The sequence below is a fragment of the Coregonus clupeaformis genome, chromosome 17 (assembly GCF_020615455.1).
Source record: "Coregonus clupeaformis isolate EN_2021a chromosome 17, ASM2061545v1, whole genome shotgun sequence".
NCBI lineage: Eukaryota > Metazoa > Chordata > Actinopteri > Salmoniformes > Salmonidae > Coregonus > Coregonus clupeaformis.
Window position 1 is genome coordinate 14,683,667 of NC_059208.1, and position 18,163 is coordinate 14,701,829.

Genomic DNA, 18,163 nt, shown 5'->3' on the forward strand with positions numbered 1-18,163 from the left:
AAATAAAATAATAAACAAAAAAAATAAGATATTGTAAAGTGGTTATCCCACTGGCTATAGGGTGAATGCACCTCTTTGTAAGTCGCTCTGGATAAGAGCGTCTGCTAAATGACGTAAATGTAATGTAAATGTTTACATTGCCAAAGCAAATGAAATAAACAAAGAAAAGTGAGAAGAAACAAATGTAACAACATCAACCGATATTGACAGTAAATATTGCCCACAAAAAGATACCTATTATCAGCTATGTACAGTGTTTTATCAATGTGCAAATAGTTGTAGTATGAATAGTGGGGGAAGATAAATAAGCAGATAAATATGGGTTGTATTTACAATGGGGTTTGTTCTTCACTGGTTGCCCTTTTCTCATGGCAACATGTCACAAATCTTGCTGCTGTGATTGCACACTGTGGTATTTCACCTAACAGATATATATGGGAGTTTATCAATGTTTGATGTGTTTAACAATTATTTGTGGGTCTGTGTAATATGAGGGAAATATGTGTATCTAATATGGTCATACATTTGGCAGGAGGTTAGATTCGAACCAGGATCTCTAGTGGCACAGTTAGCACTGCGATGCAGTGCCTTAGACCACTGCACCACTCAGGAGTACATAAAGGGCAATGGATTCAATGAGTACATAAAGGGCAATGGGTTCGATAACTGATTGAAGTATTTTTTTAGCCAGATCCTAATTGGGATGTCGAGTTTTATTTTCCTTTTGATGGCATAGAAGGCCATCATCTTAGATGATGGAAGGCTTAGACCGTTCACAGCCTTGTGAAAGTTACCTGTGGTGTTGATGTTTAGGCCAAGGTCGGTATAATTATTTGTGTGCTCTAGGGTAGCGGTCTCTAGATAGATTTTGTATTTGCTGTCCTGGCAACTGGACCTTTTTTGGAACACTATTATTTTTGTCTTACTGAGATTTACTGTCAGGGTGCTGCTGTACGTCCTCCTTGGTTAGGGACAGAAGCACTAGACCATCTGCAAACGGTAGACATTTAATTTCCTAGTCCAGTAGGGTGAGGACGGGTGCTGCAGACTGTTGGATTGCCCTCGCCAATTCATTGATATACAGTGAGGGAAATAAGTATTTGATCCCCTGCTGATTTTGTACGTTTGCCCACTGACAAAGACATGTTCAGTCTATAATTTTGATGGTAGGTTTATTTGAACAGTGAGAGACAGAATAACAACAAAAAAATCCTGAAAAACGCATGTCAACATTTTTATAAATTGATTTACATTGAAATGAGGGAAAGAAGTATTTGACCCCTCTGCAAAACATGACTTAGTACTTGGTGGCAAAACCCTTGTTGGCAATCACAGAGATCAGAAGTTTTTTGTAGTTGGCCACCAGGTTTGCACACATCTCAGGAGGGATTTTGTTCCACTCCTCTTTGCAGATCTTCTCCAAGTCATTAAGGTTTCGAGGCTGACGTTTGGCAACTCAAACCTTCAGCTCCCTCCACAGATTTTCTATGGGATTAAGGTCTGGAGACTGGCTAGGCCACTCCAGGACCTTAATGTGCTTCTTCTTGAGCCACTCCTTTGTTGCCTTGGCCGTGTGTTTTGGGTCATTGTCATGCTGGAATACCCATCTGTGACCCATTTTCAATGCCCTGGCTGAGGGAAGGAGGTTCTCACCCAAGATTTGACGGTACATGGCCCTGTCCATCGTCCCTTTGATGCGGTGAAGTTGTCATGTCCCCTTAGCAGAAAAACACCCCCAAAGCATAATGTTTCCACCTCCATGTTTGACGGTGGGGATGGTGTTCTTGGGGTCATAGGCAGCATTCCTCCTCCTCCAAACACGGCGAGTTGAGTTGATGCCAAAGAGCTCGATTTTGGTCTCATCTGACCACAACGCTTTCACCCAGTTCTCCTCTGAATCATTCAGATGTTCATTGGCAAACTTCAGACGGCCCTGTATATGTGCTTTCTTGAGCAGGGGAACTTGCGGGCGCTGCAGGATTTCAGTCCTTCACGGCGTAGTGTGTTACCAATTGTTTTCTTGGTGACTATGGTCCCAGCTGCCTTGAGATCATTGACAAGATCCTCCCGTGTAGTTCTGGGCTGATTCCTCACCGTTCTCATGATCATTGCAACTCCACGAGGTGAGATCTTGCATGGAGCCCCAGGCCGAGGGAGATTGACAGTTATTTTGTGTTTCTTCCATTTGCGAATAATCGCACCAACTGTTGTCACCTTCTCACCAACCTGCTTGGCAATGGTCTTGTAGCCCATTCCAGCCTTGTGTAGGTCTACAATCTTGTCCCTGACATCCATGGAGAGCTCTTTGGTCTTGGCCATGGTGGAGAGTTTGGAATCTGATTGATTGATTGCTTCTGTGGACAGGTGTCTTTTACACAGGTAACAAGCTGAGATTAGGAGCACTCCCTTTAAGAGTGTGCTCCTAATCTCAGCTCGTTACCTGTATAAAAGACACCTGGGAGCCAGAACTGCAAAAGTGTTGCTACTGCTCTTAACAACATTGCTGCCCTGAGTTTAGAAGGTGCTATCGACAAAGATCAGTGGGAAAAAGCTGTGATGGACTACTGTGATGCACACGGTCAGTTTGAACCGGAGTGACTTGACACAACGCGGGCCAAACAAGCTGTACAGACTGTCTGGGTAAGCATTATCTAATCATTCTAAAATATGTTTATCTGGACACTTTCTGGTTTTGATATTGCTACTATGCAAGTAACCATTTCACTGTACCGTTTACACATTCTGTATACTGTGCATGTGACAAATAAACTTTGATTTTATTTGATATAGTGTGTGTTTACCAGAGACGGTAATGTGATGAACAACATGACCTGCACCAAAGTCAGATTAGGATATAGGCCAAGGACTAGATAAAGTGTATTTTTTCCTGAAGTTTTTCCTTATTGTAGGCTACTACTTTCACCACTTTTAGTCTTGAAATCTTTGGTTGTTTACTACACTAACTTACTCACTCTGTTTAGCACATGGCCTCACATGTGAATCCTTAAATAGATGGGTGGGGCTAAGGCTTAGAAGGGTGTGAACGATGCTGAATGGGTGTAGACAAAGAGCTCTCCAGTAGGTGCACCAAAACAGTGGGGTTACAAGTTTATCAACTTTCAAAGCAGAATTACTTTCCCATTGTTCCTCAACTGCAGTGTATGATATACCATTTTGTAGCTCTGAGTATCTACTTTTATCTCATGTAAAAAAAAGACTGAATCGAGGTGGTTGGTCACATATTTGGAATGGACCAAACTGAAAACCAAGCGATCATACCGTTCTCATCATGTACTATACTGTGCATGGTAATACAAAGAAAGGAAATATCATAAATAAACATATCTAGGAACATCACTTGGGATGTATCACACAAACACAAACACAAACACAAATGGCTGTCCACTTCATCTTCTAAACTGAACAACAAAGCTTGTGCCTCTTCAATGAGCAGTGTATTGTGAAACTAGTTTACATTTAGTCAGACCCAAAGACAAAAAATCCGATGGACAGACAGACAACTGGCAGGACCTAAGGTGGAGTTCTGAGTGAGTGCTACTGACACACTGCAGCCTGTTAGAGAGGTTTGTATACACTGGGAGCCCGGCTGACTGTTAACCGACTGTTTACCGACTGGCTACAACCTGTTTACTGACTGTTTACCGACTGTATACCAACCTCCCTTTAATGAGGGAATATACTGTAGTAGATGTGAGTAAGCAAAGACAGTGCGAAATGGGAAAGACATTAGCTGAGATTGCATTAAAACGCTGCCTGACCTTCTCACTGCTGTGCTTTCAGCCTATTTAAAGAGCTAGGAAAGATCCCTAATGGACTGTTTAGTGCTAGAACATGTCATAGGAGCATTTTCCTATCAAAACACTCAACTGGGAAATACACATGCTAGTATTTACAGTGAGAAAATGACTTCACTGAGAGGAGAGCAGGGCCCATCTAATCTCCTGGTGGGAAGACATTTCTAAGGCACTCAATGAATAAAAAAAACACATGCATATTTCCAATGAATGCTGCATGTTGCAATCTTTTGGCAGAGCCTTTGTTCAACCGTAAAGCGTCTTAGAGGAGCTGAAGTCTAAATACTGTAGGTAAATACTGTAGAAACATAAACACTGTAGAAACCTAAATACTGTAGGTAAACACTGTAGAAACATAAACACTGTAGAAACCTAAATACTGTAGGTAAATACTGTAGAAACACTGTAGAAACCTAAATACTGTAGGTAAATACTGTAGAAACATAAACACTGTAGAAACCTAAATACTGTAGGTAAATACTGTAGAAACCTGAATACTGTAGATAAATACTGTAGAAACATAAACACTGTAGAAACCTAAATACTGTAGGTAAATACTGTAGAAACCTAAATACTGTAGGTAAATACTGTAGAAACCTAAATACTGTAGGTAAATACTGTAGAAACCTAAATACTGTAGGTAAATACTCTAGGTAAATACTGTAGAAACCTAAATATTGTAGGTAAATACTGTAGAAACCTAAATACTGTAGGTAAATACTGTAGAAACCTAAATACTGTAGGTAAATACTGTAGAAACCTAAATACTGTAGGTAAATACTGTAGAAACCTAAATACTGTAGGTAAATACTGTAGAAACCTTAATACTGTAGGTAAATACTGTAGAAACCTAAATACTGTAGGTAAATAATGTAGGTAAATACTGTAGGTACAGTTGAAGTCGGAAGTTTACATACACTTAGGTTGGAGTCATTAAAACTTGTTTTTCAACCACTCCACAAATGTCTTGTTAACAAACTATATTTTTGGCAAGTCAGTTAGGACATCTATTTTGTGCATGACACAAGTAATCTTTCCAACAATTGTTTACAGACAGATTATTTCACTTATAATTCACTGTATCACAATTCCAGTGGGTCAGAAGTTTACATACACTAAGTTGACGGTGCCTTTAAACAGCTTGGAAAATCCCAGAAAATGATGTCATGGCATTAGAAGCTTCTGATAGGCTAATAGACATCATTTGAGTCAATTGGAGGTGTTTCAAGGCCTACCTTCAAACTCAGTGCCTCTTTGCTTGACATCATGGGAAAATCAAAAGAAATCAGCCAAGACCTCAGAAAAACAATTGTAGACCTCCACAAATCTGGTTCATCCTTGGGTGCAATTTCCAAATGCCTGAAGGTACCACGTTCATCTGTACAAACAATAGTATGCAAGTATAAACACCATGGGACCGCACAGCCGTCATACCGCTCAGGAAGGAGACGCGTTCTGTCTCCTAGAGATGAACGTACTTTGGTGCTAAAAGTGCAAATCAATCCCAGAATAACAGCAAAGGACCTTGTGAAGATGCTGGAGGAAAACGGTACAAATGTATCTATATCCACAGTAAAACGAGTCCTATATCGACATAACCTGAGGCCGCTCAGTAAGGAAGAAGCCACTGGTCCAAAACCGCCATAAAAAAAGCCAGACTACGGTTTGCAACTGCACATGGGGACAAAGATTGTACTTTTTGGAGAAATGTCCTCTGGTCTGATGAAACAAAAATATAACTGTTTGGCCATAATGACCATTGTTATGTTTGGAGAAAAAAGGGGGTTGCTTGCAAGCCGAAGAACACCATCCCAACCGTGAAGCACAGGGGTGGCAGCATCATGCTGTGGGGGTGCTTTGCTGCAGGAGGGACTGGTGCACTTCACAAAATAGATGGCATCATGAGGAAGGAAAATTATGTGGATATATTGAAGCAACATCTCAAGACATCAGTCAGGAAGTTAAAGCTTGGTCGCAAATGGGTCTTCCAAATGGACAATGACCCCAAGCATACTTCCAAAGTTGTGGCAAAATGGCTTAAGGACAACAAAGTCAAGGTATTGGAGTGGCCATCACAAAGCCCTGACCTCAATCCTATAGAAAATGTGTGGGCAGAACTGAAAAAGAGTGTGCGAGCAAGGAGGCCTGCAAACCTAACTCAGTTACACCAGCTCTGTCAGGAGGAATGGGCCAAAATTCACCCAACTTATTGTGGGAAGCTTGTGGATGGCTACCCGAAATGTTTGACCCAAGTTAAACAATTTAAAGGCAATGCTACCAAATACTAATTGAGTGTATGTAAACTTCTGACCCACTGGGAATGTGATGAAAGAAATAAAAGCTCTCTACTATTATTCTGACATTTCACATTCTTAAAATAAAGTGGTGATCCTAACTGACCTAAAACAGGAATTTTTACTAGGATTAAATGTCAGGAATTGTGAAAATCTGAGTTTAAATGTATTTGGCTAAGTTGTATGCAAACTTCCGACTTCAACTGTAAATACTGTAGGTAAATATTGTAGGTAAATACTGTAGAAACCTAAATACTGTAGGTAAATACTGTAGAAACCTGAATACTGTAGGTAAATACTGTAGAAACCTAAATACTGTAGATAAATACTGTAGATAAATACTGTAGGTAAATACTGCAGGTGTTTGAGATGGAGATTAAGGATGGTTTAGAAGACTGACTGGTGTATGTAGGACAGGGCCTGTATCCACCAATCATCTCACAGTAGGAGTGGTGGTCTAGAATCTGTCAATATAATCATAATGATCTAAAAGGCCACACTGATCCTAGATCAGCACTTCTACTCTGAGACACTTTGTGGATACGGACCCTTGTGCATGTAGCCCGTTGCCATACTCAGAAACACTGTCCTCGCCCAGTTGTCTGTTGGAGCCAGCCAAGTTATTCCATTGAATCACATCAATTAAATATCAATAGTGAAAACATGAGCGTGGGCTATTCAGTTTAGAAATGTTAGTATTAAATGAAAACCTGAATACAGTACAGTGTGTAGTCCCTGGGTTGTGTCACAGGCAGCTCTTAAACAGGCTGCAGAACAGATACTCCCAGGTAACTGTGTGTGTTCAGGACCAGGCCTGATGTGATTTAGTCCATTCCTGTCTGGGGCTCTATCCATCCTCCCCACCTCCCGTCCTCTCCTCCCCTCCTCCCCTCCCCTCCTCCCCTCCTCCCATCATCCCTTCCTCTCTTCCAGAGCTCAGAGTTTCCAGCTGAGAGACCCCAAGGCACAAGGCTGGAAAACTGGAGGGAATGGGAGGAGTGTGTTGTGTTTCTCTGCACCGGCATGTCATCCAAGGAAATAATGGCAAATGTTTGCGGTGAGGGGGGTCCCAGTAAGTGGAAAACTGGCGTAAAGCAGTTTCTGGGCCCACAAACTGTATAGACAGACACACAGCAACAGACACATGGCAACATGCAAAACAACCAGAGGAAAACACAGTGGAGGTAAACCATCCACAACCCTGGATCACTCAGGTGGCGGGCCTAAACCTAGAGAGACAGAGACCCAGAGAGACAGAGACCCCGAGAGACAGAGACCTAGAGAGACAGAGACCCAGAGAGACAGAGACCCAGAGAGACAGAGACCCAGAGAGACAGAGACCCTGAGAGACAGAGACCCAGAGAGACAGAGACCCCGAGAGACAGAGACCCCGGGAGACAGAGACCCAGAGAGACAGAGACCCAGAGAGACAGAGACCCAGAGAGACAGAGACCCAGAGACCCAGAGACCCAGAGAGACCCAGAGACAGAGACAGAGACACAGCACCGTGTGTGCGTGTGTGTGTGTGTGTGTGTGTGTGTGTGTGTGTGTGTACCTACCTGGGAAACCCCTCAGGTAACAGAGATGGAGACTGAGATGAAGATCGAGAGAGAGAGAGAGAGAGAGAGACAAGAGACAGAGTGCACCTACCTGTGACAGTCTTGGTCTTGACGGGGCTGCTGGCGTAGTCTGAGGCCTGATTGGACGGCTGCTTGGCAAACGGCATACTCCCCACAGACACCTCGTCCTCCCTCCGCTTGGACATGGGCATCGCCATGGGAACCGCCACCACAGCCTGCAATGACACATCACACCGTGACTCAGCAAACCAGAGACTTGACAAGAACCAAGCTAAGACACAATTATTATTAGTGTATTTATTTAATTGATTTGAGTGTTCTGGCATGATGCCATCCAGTAACAGCTGCTTGTTAGATGTTTCTAAAGCAACATTTCTCCAGCTGCTCTATCAGTCCTGACCTGTAAACCATGTAGTCTGAGTCACACAGGCTGCTTCTCAGAGAGTGTAGAAAACATACACTACATGACCAAAAGTATATGGACACGTGCTCGTCCAACATCTCATTCCAAAATCATGGGCATTAATATGGAGTTGGTCCCCCCTTTGCTGCTATAACAGCCTCCACTCTTCTGGGAAGGCTTTCCACTAGATGTTGGAACATTGCTGCGGGGACTTGCTTCCATTCAGCAACAACAGCATTGGTGAGGTCGGGCACTGATGTTGGGCGATTAGGCCTGGCTCACAGTCGGCGTTCCAATTCATCCCAAAGGTGTTCGATGGGGTTGAGGTCAGAGCTCTGTGCAGGCCAGTCAAGTTCTTCCACACCGATCTTGACAAACAATTTCTGTATGGACCTCGCTTTGTGCACAGGGGCATTGTCATGCTGAAACAGGAAAGGGCCTTCCCTAAACTGTTGCCACAAAGTTGGAAGCACAGAATCGTCCAGAATGTCACTGTATGCTGTAGCGTTAAGATTTCCCTTCATTAGAACTAAGGGGCCTAGCCCGGACCATGAAAAACAGCCCCAGACCACTATTCCTCCTCCACCAAACTTTACAGATGGTGCTATGCATTGGGGCAGGTAGCGTTCTCCTGGCATCCGCCAAACTCAGATTTGTCTGTCGAACTGCAAGATGGTGAAGCGTGATTCATCATTCCAGAGAACGCGTTTCCACTGCTCCAGAGTCCAATGGTGGCGAGCTTTACACCACTGCAGCCGACACTTGGCATTGCGCATGGTGATCTTAGGCTTGTGTGCGGCTGCTCGGCCATGGAAACCCATTTCATGAAGCTCCCGACAAACAGTTATTGTGTTGACGTTGCTTCCAGAGGCAGTTTGGAACTCGGTAGTGAGTGTTGCAACCGAGGACAGACAATTTTTACCCGCTACGCACTTCAGCACTCAGCGGTCCCGTTCTGTGAGCTTGTGTGGCCTACCACTTCGCGGCTGAGCCGTTGTTGCTCCTAGTCGTTTCCACTTCACAATAACATAACTTACAGTTGACCGGGGCAGCTCTAGCAGGGCACAAATTTGACGAACTGACTTGTTGGAAAGGTGGCATCCTATGACGGTGCCACGTTGAAAGTCACTGAGCTCATCAGTAAGGCCATTCTACTGCCAATGTTTGTCTATGGAGATTGCATGGCTGCGTGCTCAATTTTATACACCTGTCAGCAACGGGTGTGGCTGAAAAAGCCAAATCCACTCAATTGAAGGGGTGGCCACATACTGCTGTATATACAGTGTAAGTCCTCTCTGGTTCTCAGAGACAACCGGACATGACTGCCTGTCATGGACATTAACTTCAGTCAGCTCCAATAATTAAAAGATGAAGATTAATCTGAGAAACATAAGAGCAGGGAAAACCAGGCCTGGAGGGGAGGATAGGAGAGGAGTGGAGTGGAGAGGAGAGGGAGAGGAGGGGAGGGAGAGAAGGGGGGAGGGGAGGAGAGAGCAATGCTGGGCTGGCTACAAGGCTGCAGGGAAAGAGGCTCCAACAGGGTCCAAGAGCAACACAGGGGCTGAGGTGGGGGCTGAAGGCTCGGGGCCAGGGGTCAGTGACGGGTGACTGTTTGTGTAGAGCGGCCTCACACAGAGCTGGCAGACAGCAGCTCACGGCCGTTCTGCTCGGCCCTGGACCTGTGTGTGTGTGTGTGAGGGGGGGTCTGGAAACACCACTGGCACACTGCAGCAGCAGCTAGCTACAGTATGACATCTGTCAGGAGCCAGGGGCCAGGGGCCCACACAAACACAAACACACACACACACACACGCATTCAGATCCTTTGATCTGAAAACTGACAAATATTTTTGAGACATGTAAATATTAACTTCTACTTTTCCACTATATCAAATAATCTGTGTTTGTCCAAAGTTTTCTATTGCTCCTGAAACTAAGTACCTGAATATATTACCACCAGGCATTCCTGATGAGTGACGACATGTCAGCTACTTCTGCAATACACAAAGAGGTCTACAACACTCCTGTCTTCAACACTCCTGTCTACAACACTCCTGTCTACAACACTCCTGTCTACAACACTCCTGTCTACAACACTCCTGTCTTCAACACTCCTGTCTACAACACTCCTGTCTACAACACTCCTGTCTACAACACTCCTGTCTACAACACTCCTGTCTACAACACTCCTGTCTACAACACTCCTGTCTACAACACTCCTGTCTACAACACTCCTGTCTACAACACTCCTGTCTACAACACTCCTGTCTTCAACACTCCTGTCTTCAACACTCCTGTCTTCAACACTCCTGTCTTCAACACTCCTGTCTACAACACTCCTGTCTACAACACTCCTGTCTACAACACTCCTGTCTTCAACACTCCTGTCTACAACACTCCTGTCTACAACACTCCTGTCTACAACACTCCTGTCTACAACACTCCTGTCTACAACACTCCTGTCTAAAACACTCCTGTCTACAACACTCCTGTCTACAACACTCCTGTCTAAAACACTCCTGTCTACAACACTCCTGTCTACAACACTCCTGTCTACAACACTCCTGTCTACAACACTCCTGTCTACAACACTCCTGTCTACAACACTCCTGTCTACAACACTCCTGTCTACAACACTCCTGTCTTCAACACTCCTGTCTTCAACACTCCTGTCTTCAACACTCCTGTCTTCAACACTCCTGTCTACAACACTCCTGTCTACAACACTCCTGTCTACAACACTCCTGTCTTCAACACTCCTGTCTACAACACTCCTGTCTACAACACTCCTGTCTACAACACTCCTGTCTACAACACTCCTGTCTAAAACACTCCTGTCTACAACACTCCTGTCTACAACACTCCTGTCTAAAACACTCCTGTCTACAACACTCCTGTCTACAACACTCCTGTCTAAAACACTCCTGTCTACAACACTCCTGTCTACAACACTCTTGTCTACAACACTCCTGTCTAAAACACTCCTGTCTAAAACACTCCTGTCTAAAACACTCTTGTATTCTAGAATGTTCCAGGGAACATTCCTATCTGTCTCTCTCCCTCCCTCCTGACCCCAAACACTAAGGCTCATCCTTCTTCTCTGTCCTTCAGCTGAAGGCCTCAGCTAAACCTGCAGCTCAGCCTTCACACTCTAACCCTGACAGCCAGGAGTGTGTGTGTGTGTGTGTGTGTGTGTGTGTGCTAGCTAAGGTTAGATGAGGAACAGTTATCCTTCACACTGGCACTGAGTCAATCACTAACATGTGCTTCCTTCTCTCTCCCCCCTGTGGGAGGCATTAACCAGATGAGCTTACTGAAAAAAGAAATGTTCAAAGTTTTCCAAAGATACATTCAGATGAATGTATGTATAGGGCTGAACCTGTGTAATATCCAACCAGCCTCCCTGCCTGTCCAGTGTAGCTAGCTCCTGGTACAGAACATTCAATGTCCAGAATCACAACCATGACCTCTGGCAGATAAATACAGGGGCTGGATGGAACACAGGGTGACGTACAAAAGGTGGAGAGAGGGAGAGAGGTCGGGGTGGTGTGTGTGTGTGTATGTGCGTGCGTGTGTGTGTGTGTATGTCTGTATGTATGTGTGTGTGCATGCGTGCGTGGTGTGTGTGTGTTTATTTAAAGCTACCTGTTCCTGCTGTTGTTTGGTGCTCCTCTTCTGAGGCTGGTGGAGGATCCATGTACTGAAGACTGGGTCCAGGTTTACTGCTATGCCCTGGACACTGACCAGCAACACAGCACCTACAGAGAAACACACACAGAACACAGACATTTACTACAAAGGTCTGCTTCAATCCATCACGTGCATTTATAAAGGCCTTTTTCCATCAGCCGTTGTCACAAAGCCTAGATCAAGCAGAGAAGGAGGAGGTTCAGGTAGTTGGGGCGGCAGGTAGCGTAGTGGGTAAGAGCGTGTGCCAGTAACCAAAAGGTCGCTGGTTCTAATCCCCGAGCCGACTAGGTGAAAAATCTGTCGATGTGCCCTTAAGCAAGGCACTTAACCCTAATTGCTCCTGTAAGTCGCTCTGGATAAGAGCGTCTGCTAAATGACTAAAATGTAAGATTTTTCACCTAGTCGGCTCGGGGATTAGAACCAGTGACCTTTCGGTTACTGGCACTACGCTCTTAACCACTAAGCTACCTGCCACCCAATTAAAACGGACTAATTGATAGTGACATGAGGTAATCTTTTCAGATCTGTGTTTTTCTCCCAAAATAGTCAAGGTCTATCTGTCAGCCTGATGGTTATTAACCAAGATACTTCCTACTCCCAGGTATTAACCATGTTCCTGTGTTCAGGCTCTGAGGACACAGTGTATCTCTCAGCTAGCCATGTGTTCAAAGTGTGTCCCACAAAGCCAAGAATAACATTTTCTCTTGATAAATCTCTATGAAACTCAAGACTTTCAGGAGGTTCAGTTTATTCTTAACTAATAATCTTTACCAACAATATGTGGCTGAGGTAATGCTAGGGGATCGTATTGATAATGACTACCATGCCATTAGGGATTAGGGAGAGGCCTCTGGCGTGCCGTGGAATGTCTCAGAATAACGATAAGAGAACGCAGCGGAACCTCTGATGAGCCTGGGGAGTTCCGAGGGGCTTTGGCTCTCTCCGGGTCTTCTGTTTCAGCCCTGCGGCGGTGTGTGTGTGTGTGTGTGTGTGTGTGTGTGGGGGGTGTGGGGGGGGGGTGAGATAACGGTGTATCCAGACTGATGGTGGGGGGGTTGTGGGGGTGGTGGTGTGGTGGGATAACGGTGTATCCGGACTGAGGGTGGGGTGGGTGAATGGGGTATGGTGGTGTGGTGGGATAACGGTGTATCCGGACTGAGGGTGGGGTGGGTGAATGGGGTATGGCGGTGTGGTGGGATAACGGTGTATCCGGACTGAGGGTGGGGTGGGTGAATGGGGTATGGTGGTGTGGTGGGATAACGGTGTATCCGGACTGAGGGTGGGGTGGGTGAATGGGGTATGGTGGTGTGGTGGGATAACAGTGTATCCGGACTGAGGGTGGGGTGGGTGAATGGGGTATGGCGGTGTGGTGGGATAACGGTGTATCCGGACTGAGGGTGGGGTGGGTGAATGGGGTATGGCGGTGTGGTGGGATAACGGTGTATCCGGACTGAGGGTGGGGTGGGTGAATGGGGTATGGCGGTGTGGTGGGATAACGGTGTATCCGGACTGAGGGTGGGGTGGGTGAATGGGGTATGGCGGTGTGGTGGGGTAACGCTATATCCCCATGTGGGGTGCTGAGTGCTCTCTGTGGCGATGTGGTTGTGGTGTATCCAGTTCTGTTCTACAGGCTGATTGGTTTACACCACACAGGACACCTTGCTAGCTAGTAGCCCCTCACAACACTCTTCTCCCTACCCACCCTACCCTCCACCCCTAACACACCCCATTCAAACCCACCGGGCGGTTCTACAGCTTGGCACATAGCGCTAGCCTCCATCTCTCTCTGTGAACAGAGTGTTAGCCTAGCCTCCATCTCTCTCTGTGAACAGAGTGTTAGCCTAGCCTCCATCTCTCTCTGTGAACAGAGTGTTAGCCTAGCCTCCATCTCTCTCTGTGAACAGTGTTAGCCTAGCCTCCATCTCTCTCTGTGAACAGAGTGTTAGCCTAGTCTAAATCTCTCTCTGTGAACAGAGTGTTAGCCTAGCCTCCATCTCTCTCTGTGAACAGAGTGTTAGCCTCCATCTCTCTATGTGAACAGAGTGCTAGCCTAGCCTCCATCTCTCTCTGTGAACAGAGTGCTAGCCTAGCCTCCATCTCTATCTGTGAACAGAGTGTTAGCCTAGCCTCCATCTCTATCTGTGAACAGAGTGTTAGCCTAGCCTCCATCTCTCTCTGTGAACAGAGTGTTAGTCTAGCCTCCATCTCTATCTGTGAACAGAGCGCTAGCCTAGCCTCCATCTCTCTCTGTGAACAGAGTGTTAGCCTAGCCTCCATCTCTCTCTGTGAACAGAGTGTTAGCCTAGCCTCCATCTCTCTCTGTGAACAGAGTGCTAGTCTCCATCTCTCTCTGTGAACAGAGCACTAGCCTAGCCTCCATCTCTATCTGTGAACAGTGCTAATAAAATTTAGTAATTAGTTCCAGTTTAACAGTGTCCTGTGGGTACTAGCTCCAGTTTAACCTGTGAGTGGAGAGGCCATGTTGTCCTAGCTACATAGTAACACTGTGTCCAGGACCATGTTGTCCTAACTACATAGTAACACTGTGTCCAGGACCATGTTGTCCTAGCTACGTAGTAACACTGTGTCCAGGACCATGTTGTCCTAACTACATAGTAACACTGTGTCCAGGACCATGTTGTCCTAGCTACATAGTAACTGTGTCCAGGACCATGTTGTCCTAGCTACATAGTAACACTGTGTCCAGGACCATGTTGTCCTAGCTACGTAGTAACACTGTGTCCAGGACCATGTTGTCCTAACTACATAGTAACACTGTGTCCAGGACCATGTTGTCCTAGCTACGTAGTAACACTGTGTCCAGGACCATGTTGTCCTAGCTACGTAGTAACACTGTGTCCAGGACCATGTTGTCCTAGCTACATAGTAACACTGTGTCCAGGACCATGTTGTCCTAGCTACATAGTAACACTGTATCCAGGACCATGTTGTCCTAGCTACATAGTAACACTGTGTCCAGGACCATGTTGTCCTAGCTACATAGTAACACTGTGTCCAGGACCATGTTGTCCTAGCTACATAGTAACACTGTGTCCAGGACCATGTTGTCCTAGCTACGTAGTAACACTGTGTCCAGGACCATGTTGTCCTAGCTACGTAGTAACACTGTGTCCAGGACCATGTTGTCCTAGCTACCATAGGGGAACTGTAGAGGACTGTTCTAGGTTAATGTTGAGTAACTATAGGGGAACTGTAGGGGACTTCTGCTGTGCTGGGTGAATAACAGAGTCCATAGATAACAGCCATGAGTCAGTAGGCCACCAGATGTTGAGGAGCTCCAGTGATGGAGATGGATGTTCCTGAACCTCTCACTATGAGGAGGATACAGAGAACATGAGGCCAAGATTAGGCCAAGCTCTCACTCTCTCCCCGCTCTCACCTCGTTCACTCTCTCTCTCCCTCCCTCCATCCCTCTCTCCCTCCCTCCCCAAGAGGAACCATAACCTCATGCCTGTGGGTTGATCTCCTAGCCCACTGTAGACCACACTGTGGCTGGGTAATAAGGCTTGGCTGTGTGGGCTCCTGGATGGGGCCACGCCACGCCACTGTAAGTGACTTCTCTCCACCAGAGCAGGGCTGTATAGATACAAAGTGCGTCCCAAATAACACCCTATTCCCTTTATAGTGCACTACTTTAGACCAGGGCACATTAGGAAAAGGGTGTAATTTATATAACTCCTCCTCCATGATCTCTAGTACTGTGAAGATGCATTAGATGGATAAACCCTGGTCCTGGCGACCAGAGGGGTATCCTACCAGTTTTCTAAAGCTAGCCAGCTTCATTCCAGGTCAGGCTTCATCCGTTCTACGACGGTGGATATTGCCCGCCCGCCCGCCCGTTGCTAACTCTAGCAGGCTTGTAACTGCGCGTGCATGTCGCACGTGGCTAGTCAAACACTGAACTCTTCATTGAGACAATGCTGAAACATCAACCCATGGGAGAGTCAGTGCTGTCTTTATTGTATTACTTTATCATTAATGCCGTCTTTGATGTGCTTATTAACGCACAACCACCTTTGTTACCCACTCCTATCAATAAAATAATTTCATTAAGTCATACAGAAGTTTTACTGCGCGTGACGTTTCAAATGCATTCTGCCATTACTAAATAATGGGATAGGTATTTTAAAATGTTACTATTTTTAAACACACCAAAAAACATTTGATTAATAAAATATTTAGTCAGTCGCCTTCCTCAAATGAAGGGGATGCAATCTTTTTGAGAGGGAGGGAATCTAATTTCATTGGTCCTCAACCCGTGGCTCAGACATTCGTATGACCAGTTATCACGATTTGAACTCCAAAGTTACCTCGCTAACTCCTCAAACCCGGTGTGCAGTATACGCCTCTGCTATATACTCCGAACCAAACAACAGTCAGGAAGTGTTTACCATTATCATCAATGCTAATAGATATTACTGTAAAGACAGACACATAGTAGGGTGTGCCCAATAACATGGCTGAGAGCCTCCCAGATGAAGGCTGTTGACATAGATCACAATAACACCCTAACTGGGGTGGGGGTATGGGGAGGGTTAGGGTTAGGGTTAGCCTGTGTGTGTGTGGGTGTGTGTGTGTGGAGTGTGGATGGCGCTAGGTCTGTGACTCAGATGTGTGTATTGGGGTGTGTGTGTGTGTGTGTGTGTGTGTAACTGGGATGTGTGTATGGTGCTAGGGCTGTGTTCTGCTGACAGACAGTTTCATAGATATGAATGTTTGTTTGCATTCTCTACAGGCTACTGACGGCCATTATGGCTCTGATGGATCCTGATGGCTCTACTGTGTCTCTCCAGCCTTACAGTAACCTGGCACTGGGGAACAATATAATACAGCTGAAAACATTATTATTATTTTGTTTGTTTGTTATTAAAGTTGTATTTATATATATTTTTTTTCAACAAACAAATAAACAAAAAATACAGCATAAAAACATTGAGCATGACATCCAGACATATCCTCCAACATAGCACCCATACACAGTCAAATAGTATCTCACAAGCTACAATACAGAACTAAATGGGTTCACAGGCAATAGTCATCACCCCTCAGTCAACAACATGACAAATAAAACACGTCCAGCTTCTAGAATTGATCCTAGCATGCACTTGTTCATCAGATGCTACCTCCAACATTGATTCTACCCACTGTTTCAGAGTAGGAGTGGCATGACCCTTCCAAATTCTAAGGATTACTCTAGCTGCTGTAACGATACCAACAGTGATCAGTGCAAATTCCTAATTTGTTACGTTAGGTAACTCTGTTCTATCACCCAAGAGACATATTCTCAGTGAAACTGGAATTGTTAACTCCAACCATTCCTCCAGATATTTCAAAACACCCTTCCAGAAAGGTAGCACTAATGTACATTCCCATATTGTGTGTAAAAATGTCCCAGTGTCTTTTTGGCATTTCCAACACAGAGAATTGTTGGTCAGCCCCATCTTATGAAGCCTTGTTGGGGTCCAATAAAACCTATGTAGTAACTTATATTGAGTAAGTATCCCCCCCGGCTTCCCTTATGTTCCTTTCTGAGCTGGACAAGATCTTCAACCTGGTATCATCCATATTGTTCTGAGGTTTTTACAGTCTTTATTCTGCAGGTGACTAAATATTGAGTAACAAACGGCTGATTTATGTTTGGGTAATTCAAAATGCTCAGCTATTGGGTTTTTTCCTGGATGTTGCTGACAGCCGGTTAACAAACATTCTCTCAATTGCAAATATTTCCAGAAATGTTCCTTGTGTCCCACATCATTAAAAAACAAAAACAAATATGAGTATGACATTAAAACATCTTCATTGTACAGATCACCTACAGTATGAATTCCTTTCATTAGCCACTGTTTCCAGTACACATACTTCTTTCCTATCCGTAGCCTAGGATTGTGCCACAATGATGAGTATCCTTGTTTTAGATGTGAAATTCCACATATCTTGTGTACTGTTCTCCACACCTCTTTTGAGTGTAGCAAAATTGGGTTGGGAGTTTGAACAGACCTCTCCCCTGTAAGACTATGTGGCAGAGTATCAACAGACCTCTCCCCTGTAAGACTATGTGGCAGAGTACCAACAGGGGTTAAAGGGTAACTTAGTTCCCGTTGTATTACTATCCAATCCAAGCCAGCATCCCCTTTACCCCAATGCTTCGCCAATTTAGCCATTTCAAATGTTAATTTGTACAAAGAAATCTATTATGGAGTGTGTCTTATGACAGTGGGAGAAAAAAGTATATTCTCTATCATTAGGACGGAGTATTCTCCATATGTCTGTAAGGCCTCAATGCAGATAAGCCTGACAAACTCATCAGAGTGTTGCTTCAACATTACAAAACGAAGTGTCTTGCTTATCAGAATAAGCACC

At 45.0% G+C, this 18,163-nt stretch overlaps 1 protein-coding gene across 1 annotated transcript in view; it reads right to left on the reverse strand.

Annotated features, from left to right (window-relative positions):
- LOC121585310 (vacuolar protein sorting-associated protein 13B-like) overlaps window positions 1-18,163 on the reverse strand; it is a 719,687-nt gene that overhangs the window by 371,478 nt on the left and 330,046 nt on the right. Inside the window, exons 20-21 of the mRNA XM_045226113.1 lie at window positions 11,738-11,850; window positions 7,760-7,904 (exon numbers count right to left, since the gene is read on the reverse strand). Of these exons, the coding sequence (XP_045082048.1) occupies window positions 7,760-7,904; window positions 11,738-11,850 (258 nt within the window). The remainder of the gene's footprint in view (window positions 1-7,759; window positions 7,905-11,737; window positions 11,851-18,163) is intronic.